Source organism: Branchiostoma lanceolatum, chromosome 11, assembly GCF_035083965.1.
Source record: "Branchiostoma lanceolatum isolate klBraLanc5 chromosome 11, klBraLanc5.hap2, whole genome shotgun sequence".
NCBI classification, from domain to species: Eukaryota; Metazoa; Chordata; class Leptocardii; order Amphioxiformes; family Branchiostomatidae; genus Branchiostoma; species Branchiostoma lanceolatum.
The window spans coordinates 2,616,419-2,631,015 of record NC_089732.1 but is presented as its reverse complement, the minus strand read 5'-3'; the positions used below and the strand labels follow the sequence as shown (position 1 = coordinate 2,631,015).

The 14,597-nt window shown below is 40.6% G+C and overlaps 1 protein-coding gene across 1 annotated transcript; it reads right to left on the bottom strand.

Annotated features, from left to right (window-relative positions):
• Positions 1–11,528: 11,528 nt before the first annotated feature.
• LOC136444746 (TM2 domain-containing protein CG10795-like) lies at positions 11,529–14,462 on the bottom strand. The gene is made up of 6 exons (XM_066442464.1): positions 14,101–14,462; positions 13,643–13,719; positions 13,162–13,231; positions 12,681–12,772; positions 12,114–12,187; positions 11,529–11,707 (listed from the first exon to the last, which is right to left on the bottom strand). The coding sequence occupies exons 1-6, from the start codon at positions 14,229–14,231 to the stop codon at positions 11,588–11,590; spliced, it is 564 nt and encodes a 187-aa protein (XP_066298561.1). The 5' UTR covers positions 14,232–14,462; the 3' UTR covers positions 11,529–11,587.
• Positions 14,463–14,597: the final 135 nt, after the last annotated feature.

Genomic DNA, 14,597 nt, shown 5'->3' with positions numbered 1-14,597 from the left:
TTCTTGATAAAAACATTGCAATATGAACTTTCGCAGTCACACATATGCTCTAAAACCATACAACCATACCATACTTTCCAAGCAGATGTTGGATGGTGAGATCATTACATTCTTCTGGCTTGCTCCGCTTTCTCTTTGCCCCAGCCCATCCCGACTGAAAGCAGCGTTTGAATTCAGAACGGTGGTTAGAAAACGGGGCAAGTCAGAGAAAGGTCACAATTTCCTCACCCAACCTCTGCTTGGAGAGTACTCTAAATACATGTATCAGACATTCTTTGATTTGCCACTACTTTGAACTTTGTTTCGTTGTGTGATTTAGATATAGCGGGCAATAAAAATACTATATGCACATTGTTCAACCCCACTTAACTTTTACCCACGACCAGTATGATTTGCTAACCACCCTCACAAAGCAGTATTTCATCGACCATGGCCTCAGTTATAAATACATATATAACGTTAGATCCAATTTGTGGAAATACCTTGTGAATACCGTTTAAACGTCAAGCACACAAACTCCCATCCAAAGCCTTGTATTTCACAAAACCTCAAACGGTTCTCGTCATTTCGTCTCATTTGTAAGATAGTTGAAAATAATAGTAATGACGATTAATTCTAAACCAGCTAACTCCTTCCGAAAAATATTCATCCTATACTAGTAGGGCGAGTGGGCTGTGGACTTGTTGTGAATGCAAGTTCCGTGAAATGGCCAGAGTAGTTGACCGCACTTCGCGCAAAGTGCAAGCAATCGTCTAGTTACGTAGATTTGTGCCGAATTTCAACTCATCCTACACAAAATGAACCTGCTACGATAAGAAGGGCATTATTTTCATTACTTTTTTAAAGCCCATTCTTATTTGGAGCCAATTTCCACCATTGTGCCCCTTGTTTAGGGTAGGACCGACATTGCAACTTGCACGCCCCTCACAATATAAATGCCGTCACACACTGTGTCTGTGATAAGATGTGTTAACCCCAATCATGCTCAAGAGTACTTCAAAGTTCACGCGTTCAAGTAATCTGTGACGTCAGATGAATGTTTGTAAGTTTGTAAAACACTGAGAATAAGCCGTATCCTTACCTCTGTTTGTAGATGAGGAATAATTGTGTTAAACATCCAAAGCCTATTTTCAATAAAAACCTCAAATGTTTGTCGTCACTTCGTCTCATTTGTAAGATAGTTGAAAACAGTGTAAACAATTGAGCATGCCTTGATTTCTGCTGCTTAATGCTGATTTTTTTTAAAGAATGAGTTGGGATTTGCAATGGTGGTCCGCATCGTCGACAGATGAGAGCGGCGACGATGATGATGATGATGTCACAAAGGTGTCACATATACATGTAGTAACTAGACGATTGTTTACACTGTGCACGAAGTGCGGTCAACTACCCTGGCCAGTTCTCTCATTGACCCATTGAAAAAAATGTATGTGCTACGTCAAAACTGCCATTACTGATCATTATTTTTTTACCAATCTCCGTATTTGGCCAATTTCAACAATTGTTCCCCTTGTTTCCGGGTACGAGTTGACAATGCATGCAAACTGTACGCTCTTTGTTTCCCGGTAAGATGGAAATCCACCCCTTGGCTTTTTCCAGGTAAGACCAAGTCCTTGGTAAGACCGACAAACTTTACCCCACCAAATTATTCCGGGTAAGACGAACATACTGTTTGAAATACCCTGGTTGCCTTTAACTACGGGTAGGTAACTTACTTACCCATGTTGAAGGAAGGTCCCGGTCTGTCCATTCTCGCTAACGATACACCACACTGTACCACACTGAAACGACAAGCAAGAGACCATCAAGAATAAAAGTTGAAAGAGCTAAAATTAATTAAGAACATGTTGACGGAGGCAGCGACGCACTAAATGTGCTTTCAGAAACTTTCTACAAAAACATTTTCTGTCTCAGACCAGCTACATTTCCTACGACACACCCGCAACTTTACCCAATATTCAACTACGGTATACTTGTGGCGCGCGGAACCGATCGTCGTCAAGGATGCATGTATGACAGTCATTTCCGTCACAGGACGACTAAATCTCATACGACGCATCCCAGACAGCCCTCCGATATGCTAAAGTAAAGCTATCGGGCGACTAATGTTGCAAAACTTACTCCGCCAAGAACAATTGCTAACAGACGCGGCAATGGCCAGAACTTCAACTTAGGTCGATTGTTGTTGCCACACGTGCATGCATACACATCCAACATGAATATTCAAGTCCAGTGTTCTATGGGTAAGGCGTAGCCACATTCGTCGAACTAGTTTTTGTCGTCGACAAAGAACTGCGAAAACTTTTCCTTCGGAAGTCAATCAAATCTTTTACGCCTCATTCAGCACCTCAATTTACCCTCAATTTGCTGACGTAATTTAACCTGCCTATAGGACGACAAATACGACTAGCCCAGACAAGTTGCAATTGTTTCCAAGAGACAGCCGAGCCGACATACCTTAACTTTTTGAAAGCTTGAAGTCCCGCGCAAATAAATCTGACTCACACAAGGCGGCTAGTCGAGCTGTTGTGAAGGAATATATGACGTATATGTTTCCTTGTTATTTGTTTACTAAGTTTGTGTAACGATCACGCTATTCAAATTTTGCCTTAGAAACGGCCATTGTGTTTATAGTGCTACACTCGTGCTGCATGTTTTTACAAAGATAAGTACACCTAAGACCAAAGTTTCCTGGTAACTCTTCAATATTCTGTTGGTTGGGGTGGTACCATCATTCGCCCGGGCCCGGGCGAAAAACAGTAAGATTTTGTACGTCAAGGTCGCTTTTTCAAGCACAGCAAAAATGACCATATTCAAAAATGGTCCCAGGACACTTTCTAGCCACGAAAACAGTACATTGTGATGGTTTCGATGTTTGTCGTGGTCAGTGTTTCTTTATCAACCCTTTAAACAGACAAAACGCGCTTTCCCACGCACTTACGTTACTGGTAGGTGAAATCATAGTTCTGTTTACAAAAAAAACTTTTGTACGCTACAATTTACAGAAAAAGGAATGTTTACTTAGTGCATACAAGGAGGTCATATACTGTAACCTCCTTGGTGTATATGGGTCAACTTGCACTTTGGCTTAGGTTTGTCCATTATTGATCGTAGTCACTCATTGAAACGCATAGGTAGGGAAAACAAGGATATATACTGGTGGTTTTATATACATGTACGTACTGTCCATTACCATATTTATCTGCCAGCTTACATCAGTTTAAAAAAGAGATCTCACAGTATGTTAACTCCTGCATGTCTAAAGTGTGCATACCAGGGTGGGTTTCATCAGGGATCTCTTTAAACACACTGGTTTTCCTGGTGGCATATATACATAGAGCTGGGTGGATAAATAGAATATAACACAGTGTATTACGTGTCGCCCGAGGTACCAGCGCGAACGCCGGAGGTCGATCCGACCCACGGGAGGGCTGGGACCGAGGTTGATGCGAAATACCCATCCAAAAAAATACGTTAACGCGAAATGTACCAGAACCTGAAAAAAATTTGCGTCCTCGAACTAAACAATTGTAACAACAGTGATTCCAGCGTCCGATTCCGGTATTCGAATGTTCGACAGTGGCGCATGTGAAGCGCGTTCGAATCATTCGATGGAAGCCTGTGCAATACGACATCGAAGCTCGTGCAATACGGTAAAATACGGGCCGGTTCGGAACACCCGTATCAAACATTATCCCGGCCAAGGGATGATGTAATGACCTTTATCAACATGTATATATATGCTTTATTTTTTGGGTCAATAAAGTTCTAAGGAAATGGTGTGTTACCTGCACTGCTTCTTGTCTATAATTCTTTTTATGTTTAGCCATAAGTATGGCTAAACATATTGTTTTCTCTCATGTTTCTTCTTCTTCTTCTTCTTCTTCTTCTTCTTCTTCTTCTCCTCCTGTCAAATCTTCAAATCGATTCATCTCTGTCATTTTTTGACCAAATGACCTGAAATTTGGTACAGAGGTAATGTAGGCAAAAACCAATGTGCGTTCTTTTCCTTTTTTTGATATTGACCTTGAAAGTGATTTTATTGAGGTTTTTAGGCTATTTTTAGCATATCTTGGCCTCCTGCGCCCTGGTATTTCAACCGAATGACCTGAAATTTGCTGTATATGTGGCTTGAACAAATATTTAAAGGACTACATTCCCATTTTTGGCATACATATATTCAAAACGATTTATTTTGGGCTTTCTTGACAATATTTGCCACTTCTGTCACTTTCAATACTACATATGACCTACAGGTCATTGACCCCTAGTGCCTTGCACCTGGCCAAGCTGGAAGTTTGCTTACGAGGAGGAAAGACCGGAAATAAACATTTAACGTGATTATCGGGAAAACACCATGTTCCCTTAAACTCAGTGGTTAAATTGCAGTTTAGGAAATTTTATAACAGAAAACAAGTTAAATCAATGATTTTGTGAATGTTTATTCTAGCATTAGTTATTCCAGATATTTTCAAACTCCAAATTCTTCAACACAACACGGGAGATCGTTTCTCCTCAGACTGGCGCGACACTCCTGTCAAAATTGATTGATGATCTCTCTCTGCCGCCGACTTCATACATGATCAAAGGCGGGGAAACTTAAACATATACATGTAATGTAGCGAAGTGTTGCACAAGGAATTCTCACGCTGAGGGGTACATGAAATAATGCTTACAAAATAGACCTCTATGAATCGGTCTACATTCAGCAATGGTAGACGGATTCGGGGCATGCCGCGCAAAACACATGGTCTCACTGGGGACAGGCGTTTTGGTCCCGCACGTTGTCGCAGCGGTGCGTCGCCGCTACGCGATCGAAAGCACGCCGCTGTCTGTCTCGGACCAACACGCGTCTCCCGTGATGTGTAGCGTCCACCACCAGGCCTTCCTACATGTCCTACGTACGGGCGTATGGATCGTAGAATTCGGCAAAAAAGGAATGATTAGGCCAGTAGAGTCAGTCCCCGGTAAGGTCAATGATTCGCCCCTTTGCGCTAGCTTGTAACGTTAAATGAATGTACCCTCTGGTGGCCAAACTTCACTGACAAACTTTCTCCCTATTATCATCATGAGCTTGCGTTAGTCTGGTACTAGTGACTATTATGTGCCGGGAATGTTTATCTATCGCACGCCTTGGAAGGAAGTTCAACCATGATAAATGGTCGGCCGTTGCGAAAATTTGGAATCCCATGCTGTTGATTTTCGTGATTGAATCTGTAAGAAAATATATTTTCATGTCGTTCATGTTTTTGGGACGGACGCCGGGACGGGGTGAATTTTTTCTATCATTTTCGTCCCGTTAGTAATGCAAATCGAATCGTGTTGCACAAGAGGCAAAACACTAAAAACGTGGGTCTTGTGGAGTGTTTTGGAGCGGGAAAATGCCGGATATTAGCGGTGCCGAACAGTGTACATCGTCGCGCGCGGGTGACGCTCCGTCAAAACAAATCCGCTGGTGGTCTAGCGCGGCCACCGAAAATAGGCAGAAACACACAGGAGGACTTAGCACCTTCGTTTATGAGGGCAATTGTGAAAATCTTTTGTTACAAATTGTTCGAACATTGAAACATTTGGATAGATGGTTTGAAACTGTTCTAAATAAAGAGATTTTTGTGTAGTTACGTTCGAAATGTTTCCAACGTATGTGAAATAAGTTCAAACATGTTATAAGTTTCAATTCTAATTGTTTGAACACTTAAGAACTATTGTGACTTAGACATTCTTTTAATCAAAATAGTTCAAACATATTACAGATATTATATTAAAACCCTCTCGGTGACTTTGAATTGACTCAAATATGTTGTTTTTGGTCATTTCCTTCGTCTCCTGTCAAATCTTCATATGTATACTATGGAAAACTTCATTCTTCCCTGGGGTTGATCTTTTTTAATTCAATTTTGAACTGGGTTGATTATGCGCAAGAGTGTAATTTTCAGCGGATATTTTTCGACTGGTTTACATGGAAATGGCACGGAATATCCCATTCATGCAAGGGGAGGATTCTTTAATTATTTCTTTCAATTTTGAGCTGGAATGATTATGAAAAAGTCCATTTTTTAGCAGAAGTGTATTTGTTAATCAATTAGTGGATATGGTTGTGGACTGGTCCATATTGTGTTGAGGTGCTACTGGAAGACTCAATTTTGGACTGGGGTGATTCATTTTTTTAGTGCAAGTATTTTAGAATGGTCCATTGTTATTTTGGGAGAGTCCATTTTTTGCATGGCGAGGAGTATGGCTAAACATGCTGTATTTGCTCGCAAATGTTGCCTTTCTAGTGTATGACTATTTCATCACTGACGAATACCTGCACTGAAAGCAAATATACACTACATCTTCTATTGTTTATTAGGATATAAAAGGTATTGAAAAACCCATCTGCAATCCGCACTTTGATGAAATATATCAAAGGCATCCAGAGCATTTTATGAGGCTTGAAACTTGAATAAAAAATCTCAAATGTTAGGTAATTCCTACACATAGTAAGTTTCAACAAGAGTTCTACGACCTCATACCTTCGCCAAATGATTTTAACCTTTATGACTGACGTATTGGGAGTGTTTCACATCAATTATGAATCATACCAGTTGGTCGTCTTCACCCAAATAACATAAGTTGTCCAAAGTATGACTATGAGCGAAACAAAGAAGGTTATGCTAACATTTATCATCAATTATGCAAATAAGCTCCTTATTAGCATAATTTGATTCAATGGTGTTCACATTCACACTACTTCCAAATGCCACAAGAATGAAATTGCCGTCATTAACTAGTATGGAATTATAGTAGTTTAACATTAATTATACAAATTAGCTTACATTTGCATATTTTCTATCTATCAACATTCCTTTCTTCCTCAGTAACAAATTCGCATATTTGAATAGTCATATCATGGAACACAGCGGGTTTTTAAATTGCCTCATTAATTATGCAAATTAAAATCTGATTTGCATCATTATCATCCAATCAAACAAAGCACCTCGTAAGTTATAGAGTTAAAGTATATCTCATTAATTATGCAAAAGAGGTCTTCATTTGCATAGTTGATATTAATTTCTCTCTTCCTCAGTCATGTCACATGTTTGAGAGTCCTATCATGGAATTTGGAGGATGTATCAATTTTCATCATTAGTTATGCAAATTAGATACTGATTTGCATAATAAGTATTAATTCATGTAAATCATCACTCAAGCTATCCATTTAGCAAAAAGCATGACCATCCATCAAGCCCTTCTTGAGTTATTCCCTTTCACAGTCTGAAGCAAAACCTGCTCCTGCAGTCCCAGAAAATGCCGCTAGGGTGTCCAAACCGATACCTTTTACTCTCTTTCCAAAGAGCTATCTACCACTCAAAAGTCGGTTCCATAGTATATCCAAAACATGAGATATCAAAACAGGAATTTCCGCTGCAGTACTATAACAAGCCGCTAGAGGGCCCAAAATCTAATCATTTTCAGGTCTCACCAAGACCTACCAACATACCAAATATCAAGACAACCCATCCAGGCATTCTTGAGTTAAGCTGGTCTTCTTATACATACAAACGCTACCCTATGCATAACCTTCTGCCCTAGCTCGGGAGCCAACAAACTCCTCGGGTGGGCGGTGCCAAATCCACTTAGAAGCCCAGGTCTCGGGATCTAACTATTACGTGACAAGCTAATTTGAACAGTCAAACCCCCTGGCCCAATGGGAATATCTCCTTACTACACCAGTAACACTTCCCCACACCAGCAACACGTTCCAGCTGGCACCCAGCTAGTATACACTCATACAATATAACACATTTTTACACTTTTCTCGTTAATTATGCAAAGCACTTCGCCCAAAATCTAATCATCTTGAGATTTCCCACATACCCACCGACACACCAACAAACCATCCAGGCGTTCTCGACTTATCGTGTTCACTAACAGACACACAGACAAGCATCAAGGCGAATAACCTTCTCAGCGAAGGTAATAACACTATACCATTACATATCTACATTAAATGAGCAGAGATACGATGTCTTTGTGTGGTGAGAACCCTAAGAGACTGATCCTGACTGTCCATCACAATTAGCGGTTCGACCAATGAGAGAGTGACTGCATGTCCGTCAAAAATTTGCATCTTTATGTTTTAATTTTTCATTTCTACGTTTGAAGGAGGTGGGTATCGGTCTATTTACACTAGGCGCGTGAAACTGAAAGATCACCATTAAAAAACCTGAACAGTTTGATAGCTCGAAGTCCCAAGCAAATCTGCCGCTCGTAAAATATAAGGCTAGCCGAGCTTTTATAAAGGAATATAAGAACATGTACGCCAAAAAGCAATTACTCAAACAACTGGATATGATTTTGGAAACGGTCAGACGTTTCAAGTAGCATCCACTACTTTTCGTCAGTGACTGTGAGCAAGATCAGTTGAACAGCAGGTTTATAACCACGAACTATGAATTGATATGCAAATAATTAATTGCTTTTTGGCGTATCTTATTACCTGGATGTCTAATCTTCATCGACGTATCTAAGAACATGTACGTTACCTTGTTGTTTCGATGAGGTTTGTTTCCTCAAGCTGTGTAACGATCACACTATTCAAATGTCGCCATATCGATCATGACTTAGTGCTACACTAAGCAGTGGTGTTTTCACAGATCGAGTAAAATTCGGCAGCAAAAAAGAATGATTATCCAGTAGAGTCAGTCCAAGGTGAAGATCACATTTCGCCCGCGTAAGGGAGCCTGCAAGTGAAACCCTGGCAAATATTCTCCCTATAGCCAGCTTAGTTAGTCTGGTAGAAACTAGAAAAAGCTACATACAGCAAAACTGTGCTTGTCAGGTAGTCTCCAACCAGACCCAATAGATTGCAAAGACCGTATCCAACTGGCAGAAGGAGCTTATAGGGCAAGTCTGGCTAATTAATAACAATAGCATATGCGTAAGCTGTTTAGTGAGATATAAAGAGGCCTTGAGCCTAGAGTAGTTAGTCAGTCAGAGAACCAAAGCTGTGCGACGTGCCTGTGGAGTATTTCCTGCCTATCAACCTTCCTGTCCATCTACCGAACTTCTTGGTAAGTGAGTCTGTTAAAAGTACACAACGCAATGTCCGAATGTATGTAAGATTGTAGGAAATTCCCAGTGCCGATCGCTGTTCTCGTAACTGTGTAACTTGTACCGTAGTTTGTGTTACTATTGTGTGTGTCAATAAATACGACTGTCGGGACCAGAATTAGTGTCGAACTGAATTACTTAGTAACTTACCGTAACTTACCACAAGGTAACGTAGTGAAAGCCTTAAAGTAAACTGTTACAAATTGGTTGGCTATGAGACTTGGGTTGGCTATGAAAACTCCTTCTGCCTGTTGGATACGGTCTTTGCCAACCCGTAGGTCTGCTTGGAGACTACTTGTCAGGGTCGCTTACTGAAGCACAACAAAAGTGGCCAGAATTTCAACAAAGGTCTTTTAGACACATTTCAACCAAGACAACCATGCATGGTGATTGATTTGTGCTTCTTTCCTTAATCACGATAATCTTTCTCACACTCTTAGGTAACTGGCAACAATGGCTGGCAGGCACAGAAATAATTGTTAACAAAGACGCTTTTGTACGCTAAAATACACATTAAAGGCAATGTTAACCTACAAGGTCAGGGTCAACTTGAACGTTAAGTTTGCCCATTATTGATCGAAGTCACTCATTGAAGCCACTGGGTAGAGAGAACCAGGATGTGTATATGTATATACATAACGTCCATCACAATTTATCCACCAGGTTACGTATATCCACCAGGTTACGTATATCCACCAAGTTGCGTTTAAAAGAGGTCTCCACTGACACTAGTTTATGTGTATGTTAACTTCTGCATATATAAAGTGTGCATACCTGGGTGGGTTTCATTAGGAATTTCTTTAAACACACTGGTTTTCCAAGTTGCATATATATATGTAGCTGGGTGAATAGATATACACATGTAGAATACAAGCGGTGTATTCCGTATCGCCCTTGGTGCCAGCCCGACCGCGGGTAGGATCGCCCGACGGCCAATCCCGCGGGAGGGCTGGGACCGAGGGTGATGCGGAATACACCGCGTGGTATTTCCTTTATGTCATACCATCCCGAAAAAACACACATTTCAATGCGGAATGCGCCAGAAGATTAGAAACGTTTGTCCTGAAACAAAAAAACATTGTAACAGCCGCAATTCCAACGTCCAAATCCAGTTTCCGAATTTTCGTCAACGGCGCACTCGCCACGCATTCGAAATATTAATGAATTAGATATTGTAAGAAATAGATAAAACTTGAGCTTACTTCAAGAACTGTATCGAAATCTAATGTATACTTTTCCCTTTCTCTGGCATTATATTCGGGGTTTTCCATAAGATGTCATTCCTTTGTTGTGGCTTTAGGAATACATTAAACATTATTTTGCCTTGGCAGACAATAAAAGAATGAAATCCAGATGATTTCAAAATGTCAGGAAGGTGCATGTGTTATTCTCAATTCTTTATTTTAGGTTTGAAATTTTGCATCTATATGTACATATCAATATACAACATATACAGCAGGCCTGTCTTGGTCATACAAAAAAAAACAATTTATACATCAAACAAAGTTTACATCTTATCAGTACTATGTACAGGAAAACCTGATAAATTTGTTTCATCTGAGTCATAAGCTACCAGTTGCAAGGGTCTTCTTGTGCTTGGCACCATCTCTTTATGTTATCAAATGGGTAAAAAAATAGAGAAAAACAAGTGATTTTGGAACAAGCTTGACTGTTTGACCATGTGGAATACCCAAAGAAGAGGGCAGGATAGCTTGGATTGCTGTAGCTGTGAAACTGCTGTTTCCTTTTCCTTGGCAATGCAGTGGACAGGATTAAGCTTAGCGGCAGCAGTGACAGTGGAGGAGGATGGTGGAGGATCTATTCATGATGCCCCAACGACCAAAAAAGAGGTCAAAAGATAGGTGAGGTGAGGAGGCAATGCAGTGAATCTACAGTTTATCTGTACCAAATTCATCAAGTGGTTTATCTGTGGATTCTAGTATTTTCAGAGAACCCCAAGAGCCTTACACTACTACTGCAGCCAGGGGTTGGGAAATTAATCTAGTGGCCCACACATATGTTAGCACTAGCCCAAAAGTTTCAATCTACAATCTGCCACCATAACTACATGTTTGGGGTAGCCTTGTGACTTGTCTATAAGAGTCCACTTTGGTAAGCTCTGGACGACCCCCCCCCCCATAAAAAATGTGGATATCGCACACTTTGGGCAACAAGATGATGACAGGTTTATTCACTTGTTGTCCAGTGTGTGACACTGTCACTATGTATCTGTATCTGTGTAGCCAGTATAATCACCATTCGGCGTAACACACCAGCTTTTGTAATTCTGTATCTGTATAGCCAGTATAACCACCATTCAGCGCAACACACCAGCTTTGCAGGCACACAGTGCAACAGCAGCCGGTCTTTGCACATCGGACTCACTGCAACTGTTCTTTAAAGTTATCTGGTGAGGATGCCCCTACAGTTCCGATGGTTTGACAGAAGAGAAGAAGAAAAGAACCACAGATCCACACATGTTCTATAGTGACTATGACAATGTCCAGTCCTCCTGGGGTTTCAGGTATGTGTGATTGTCCATGTAAATGTGAGCCAGCCCGGGTCCGTAGTAGTTGATGACATATTTAGAGCCATCAGAAGGCCCTACAACCTAATGCATCGAACATAAGCATGAACATTAACATAATAATCACTTCAAAGTTAATCTGTCTGGTAGAAGTCATTCTGCAATTCTAAATGCAATTTCAAACAGAAGAATTTGGACTTATCCAAATTTTCAACTGATCAGCCTCATTCCTTGATAAAGACTGGAGCTGATCGGTCGAAATTTGGGTAAGTCCAATTTCTTGTGCTTAAAATTGCAGTTTAACTTTGATGCAGACATGATAGTGTTGACCCAAATAGCAACAAAATGATATTTACATACTTGGTGTAAATCTATGAATTACACTAATAACACAATCTACAGTTAACTCCAAATATTCGAGAAATTCAAAAAGCACAAATGAATGACCGAATGGATGAAACAATCAAAGGGTAGTGCTGAAACCACCAACCTGTGTAGCGATCAGTATGATGTCCACCAGTTGACCCAAGAACATGAAGCCCAGAGTGCACAACTTTAGCAACCCTGGGAATAAAACAAAGTGAGTGAAAATCTGTAAAGAAAGTTGTTTCACCCCATGCTAAGATCATGCCCCCTAAATAGTCTTTAGATCAACATGACAACGCACCGTCTTTCGTAGCAATAATTTACACATTTTGGCATTTCTATGTTATTTTGTGATTGAGTATAGCATCAGTGCCACATGAGAGCCTACAAAGGAAGACTGACTTCCCATTTATCTACAGAACGAAGAAACAGCCATTACCGGGTATCACCATCACAGCATCATTATCATCACAATAGCATCAGTAATTTTTTGTGCCTCAACAAAGATGATGTGTTTAGGAAATCTGCATGTGTATTGGAAGCCATATGAAATACAAGCATATGTATAAAATTATAAACATTAATTGTCCTAAACACTTCTGGGCTGGATCTAAGCAAGGAGGTACAAAACAACTTTGATCTAAGTTAGCAAATTTAGAAGAAAAATATGACCAATACTTTTAAGTCTCACCTATTGCAGGATACCCCAGGTAAAACCTGTCCACTCCCAACATGCCCAGGAATATGGATGTCAACAGTGCTATGTCATAGTGGTACCCGTTCCTGTAGATAAAAACAGGGAACAAAATGTATCTCCATCCAATTTTAGTATATTGGAAGGGAAATTCTGAAAATTCCCCTGGTTTTTCCACCAACAGTTACAATGAACAGTGGACATCTAAAACACAGCAGGCTGCAGCCCTTTCCAATACATGTAGCATACAAGTCCAAGTTTACAGATAAATCTTAATTTTTGGTATCATTTCTTCTTTTTTCCTGCACTTTTATTTGGCACAACTACAACAGTACAAGCTGAACTGAGCCATAATCAATAAATTACACAGTCTTAAGTACACAGTCATGAAGAGCACTGGCTACCACAATGCCTGTACAAATCCGTATGCTATACGATATCATGCTAGTATAAGGTCGAGAGTATTGGTATGACATACGTATATCTACATGGTACATCCTTCTTCAGGTCTCCTGTACAGTTGATGCCTGGTGCTGCTGAACACCACACTGGAACAGGAAGAGTTACCATCATCATGTACCGGTAAAATTGTTTGAACTTAAGGCAGAGACAGAGGTCTGCTAAAAGAGGCTTTTACTTGTTCTAGACAGGCTACACCGGTAGTATGTACATGGTGATCCAGAACATTGTCATGTTGATGATGATCTTGTGATCAGCATCAGCAGAGTTACAACAACAAGCTAGTTCACGGTTGCTACTACGCATGTGCAGTGTCAAAGGTGAAGGCCCCTGAGACGTAAACAAACCCCATCGGGGCGTTGTGATGCAAATCGAGACAATGTCGAGAAGAGCACTGTTTGCAAGCCGGGGGCCTTCACCTTTGACACTGCACATGCGGAGTAGCAACCGTGAACTAGCTTATTGGCACACTGCCGCACACTTGATGATGGTAGGTTTACCTGTGACCAGCCCCTCCTTTCTGCAGCCCAGTGCTGCCTGTGTGTCTTGGTCTATAGCAGGCTGGGGACAATGGTACGTGACATGGTCAAGGAAATATCATCATTGGCATGATTAACAACATAGTTTCCATTTGTTGTTGACAGTTACACAATCTATTGAAAACCACAAAATATACAAACTGTAACGTTACCACATTCATCAAAATATTTAATTTTTAAGGTGTATTACTGTATGGACAAAGTTGGACCACCAAATTTGTTTGAACCATTGAAACTCTTGTTCTAGCTACTTTTCATATCCTTAGTTCAATCTACAGGGATCTTCATTAAATCCATCCTAAATCCTCTACTCTACTCTCTTCTTCCCTTCCTCATTGACAAAGGGGGGGAGGGTAATTATTGGGTAGGAAACATCTACATCATACAACAGAATAAAACTACGACAATCGAAAGGATATTGTCCTCTTCTAAGATCTTCACACTTCACAGCTTCGTCCACTCCTTGTGCAGACACCTGGAAGAGGCAGATAATGACAAAAACGACAAGAAATTGAAGAAAGTCCCGATTTTTTCTCCACCACGCCGCCATCTTGGATGTGGATCATTCCAATCCAGTAAGAAGGGGTATATTGACTGGACATCCGGGACCGCAGAAAACGGAAATTAGGAAGACTGGGCGCTGCCAGGTCCTTTTGGGGAATTTGATGCGCAAACCGCGACCGGAAGAACCGCCAACAGACAATCTGCCGGGCAGGAAATGTCCGGAATGCTGGAGGTGAATCTACTGCCAAATATTTACATCACGTGACCTCACCTTATCCGGGTAGAGCGTCCTGCGCGCTGATACAAACAACAAAAAGTTCTGTAAAAAAATCATTACTTATTTGGTAATCGGACAAAAACTGACTTTTTGAACAAAAAAATAGATAGTAGTTAGTAATTTTTGCAATATCTA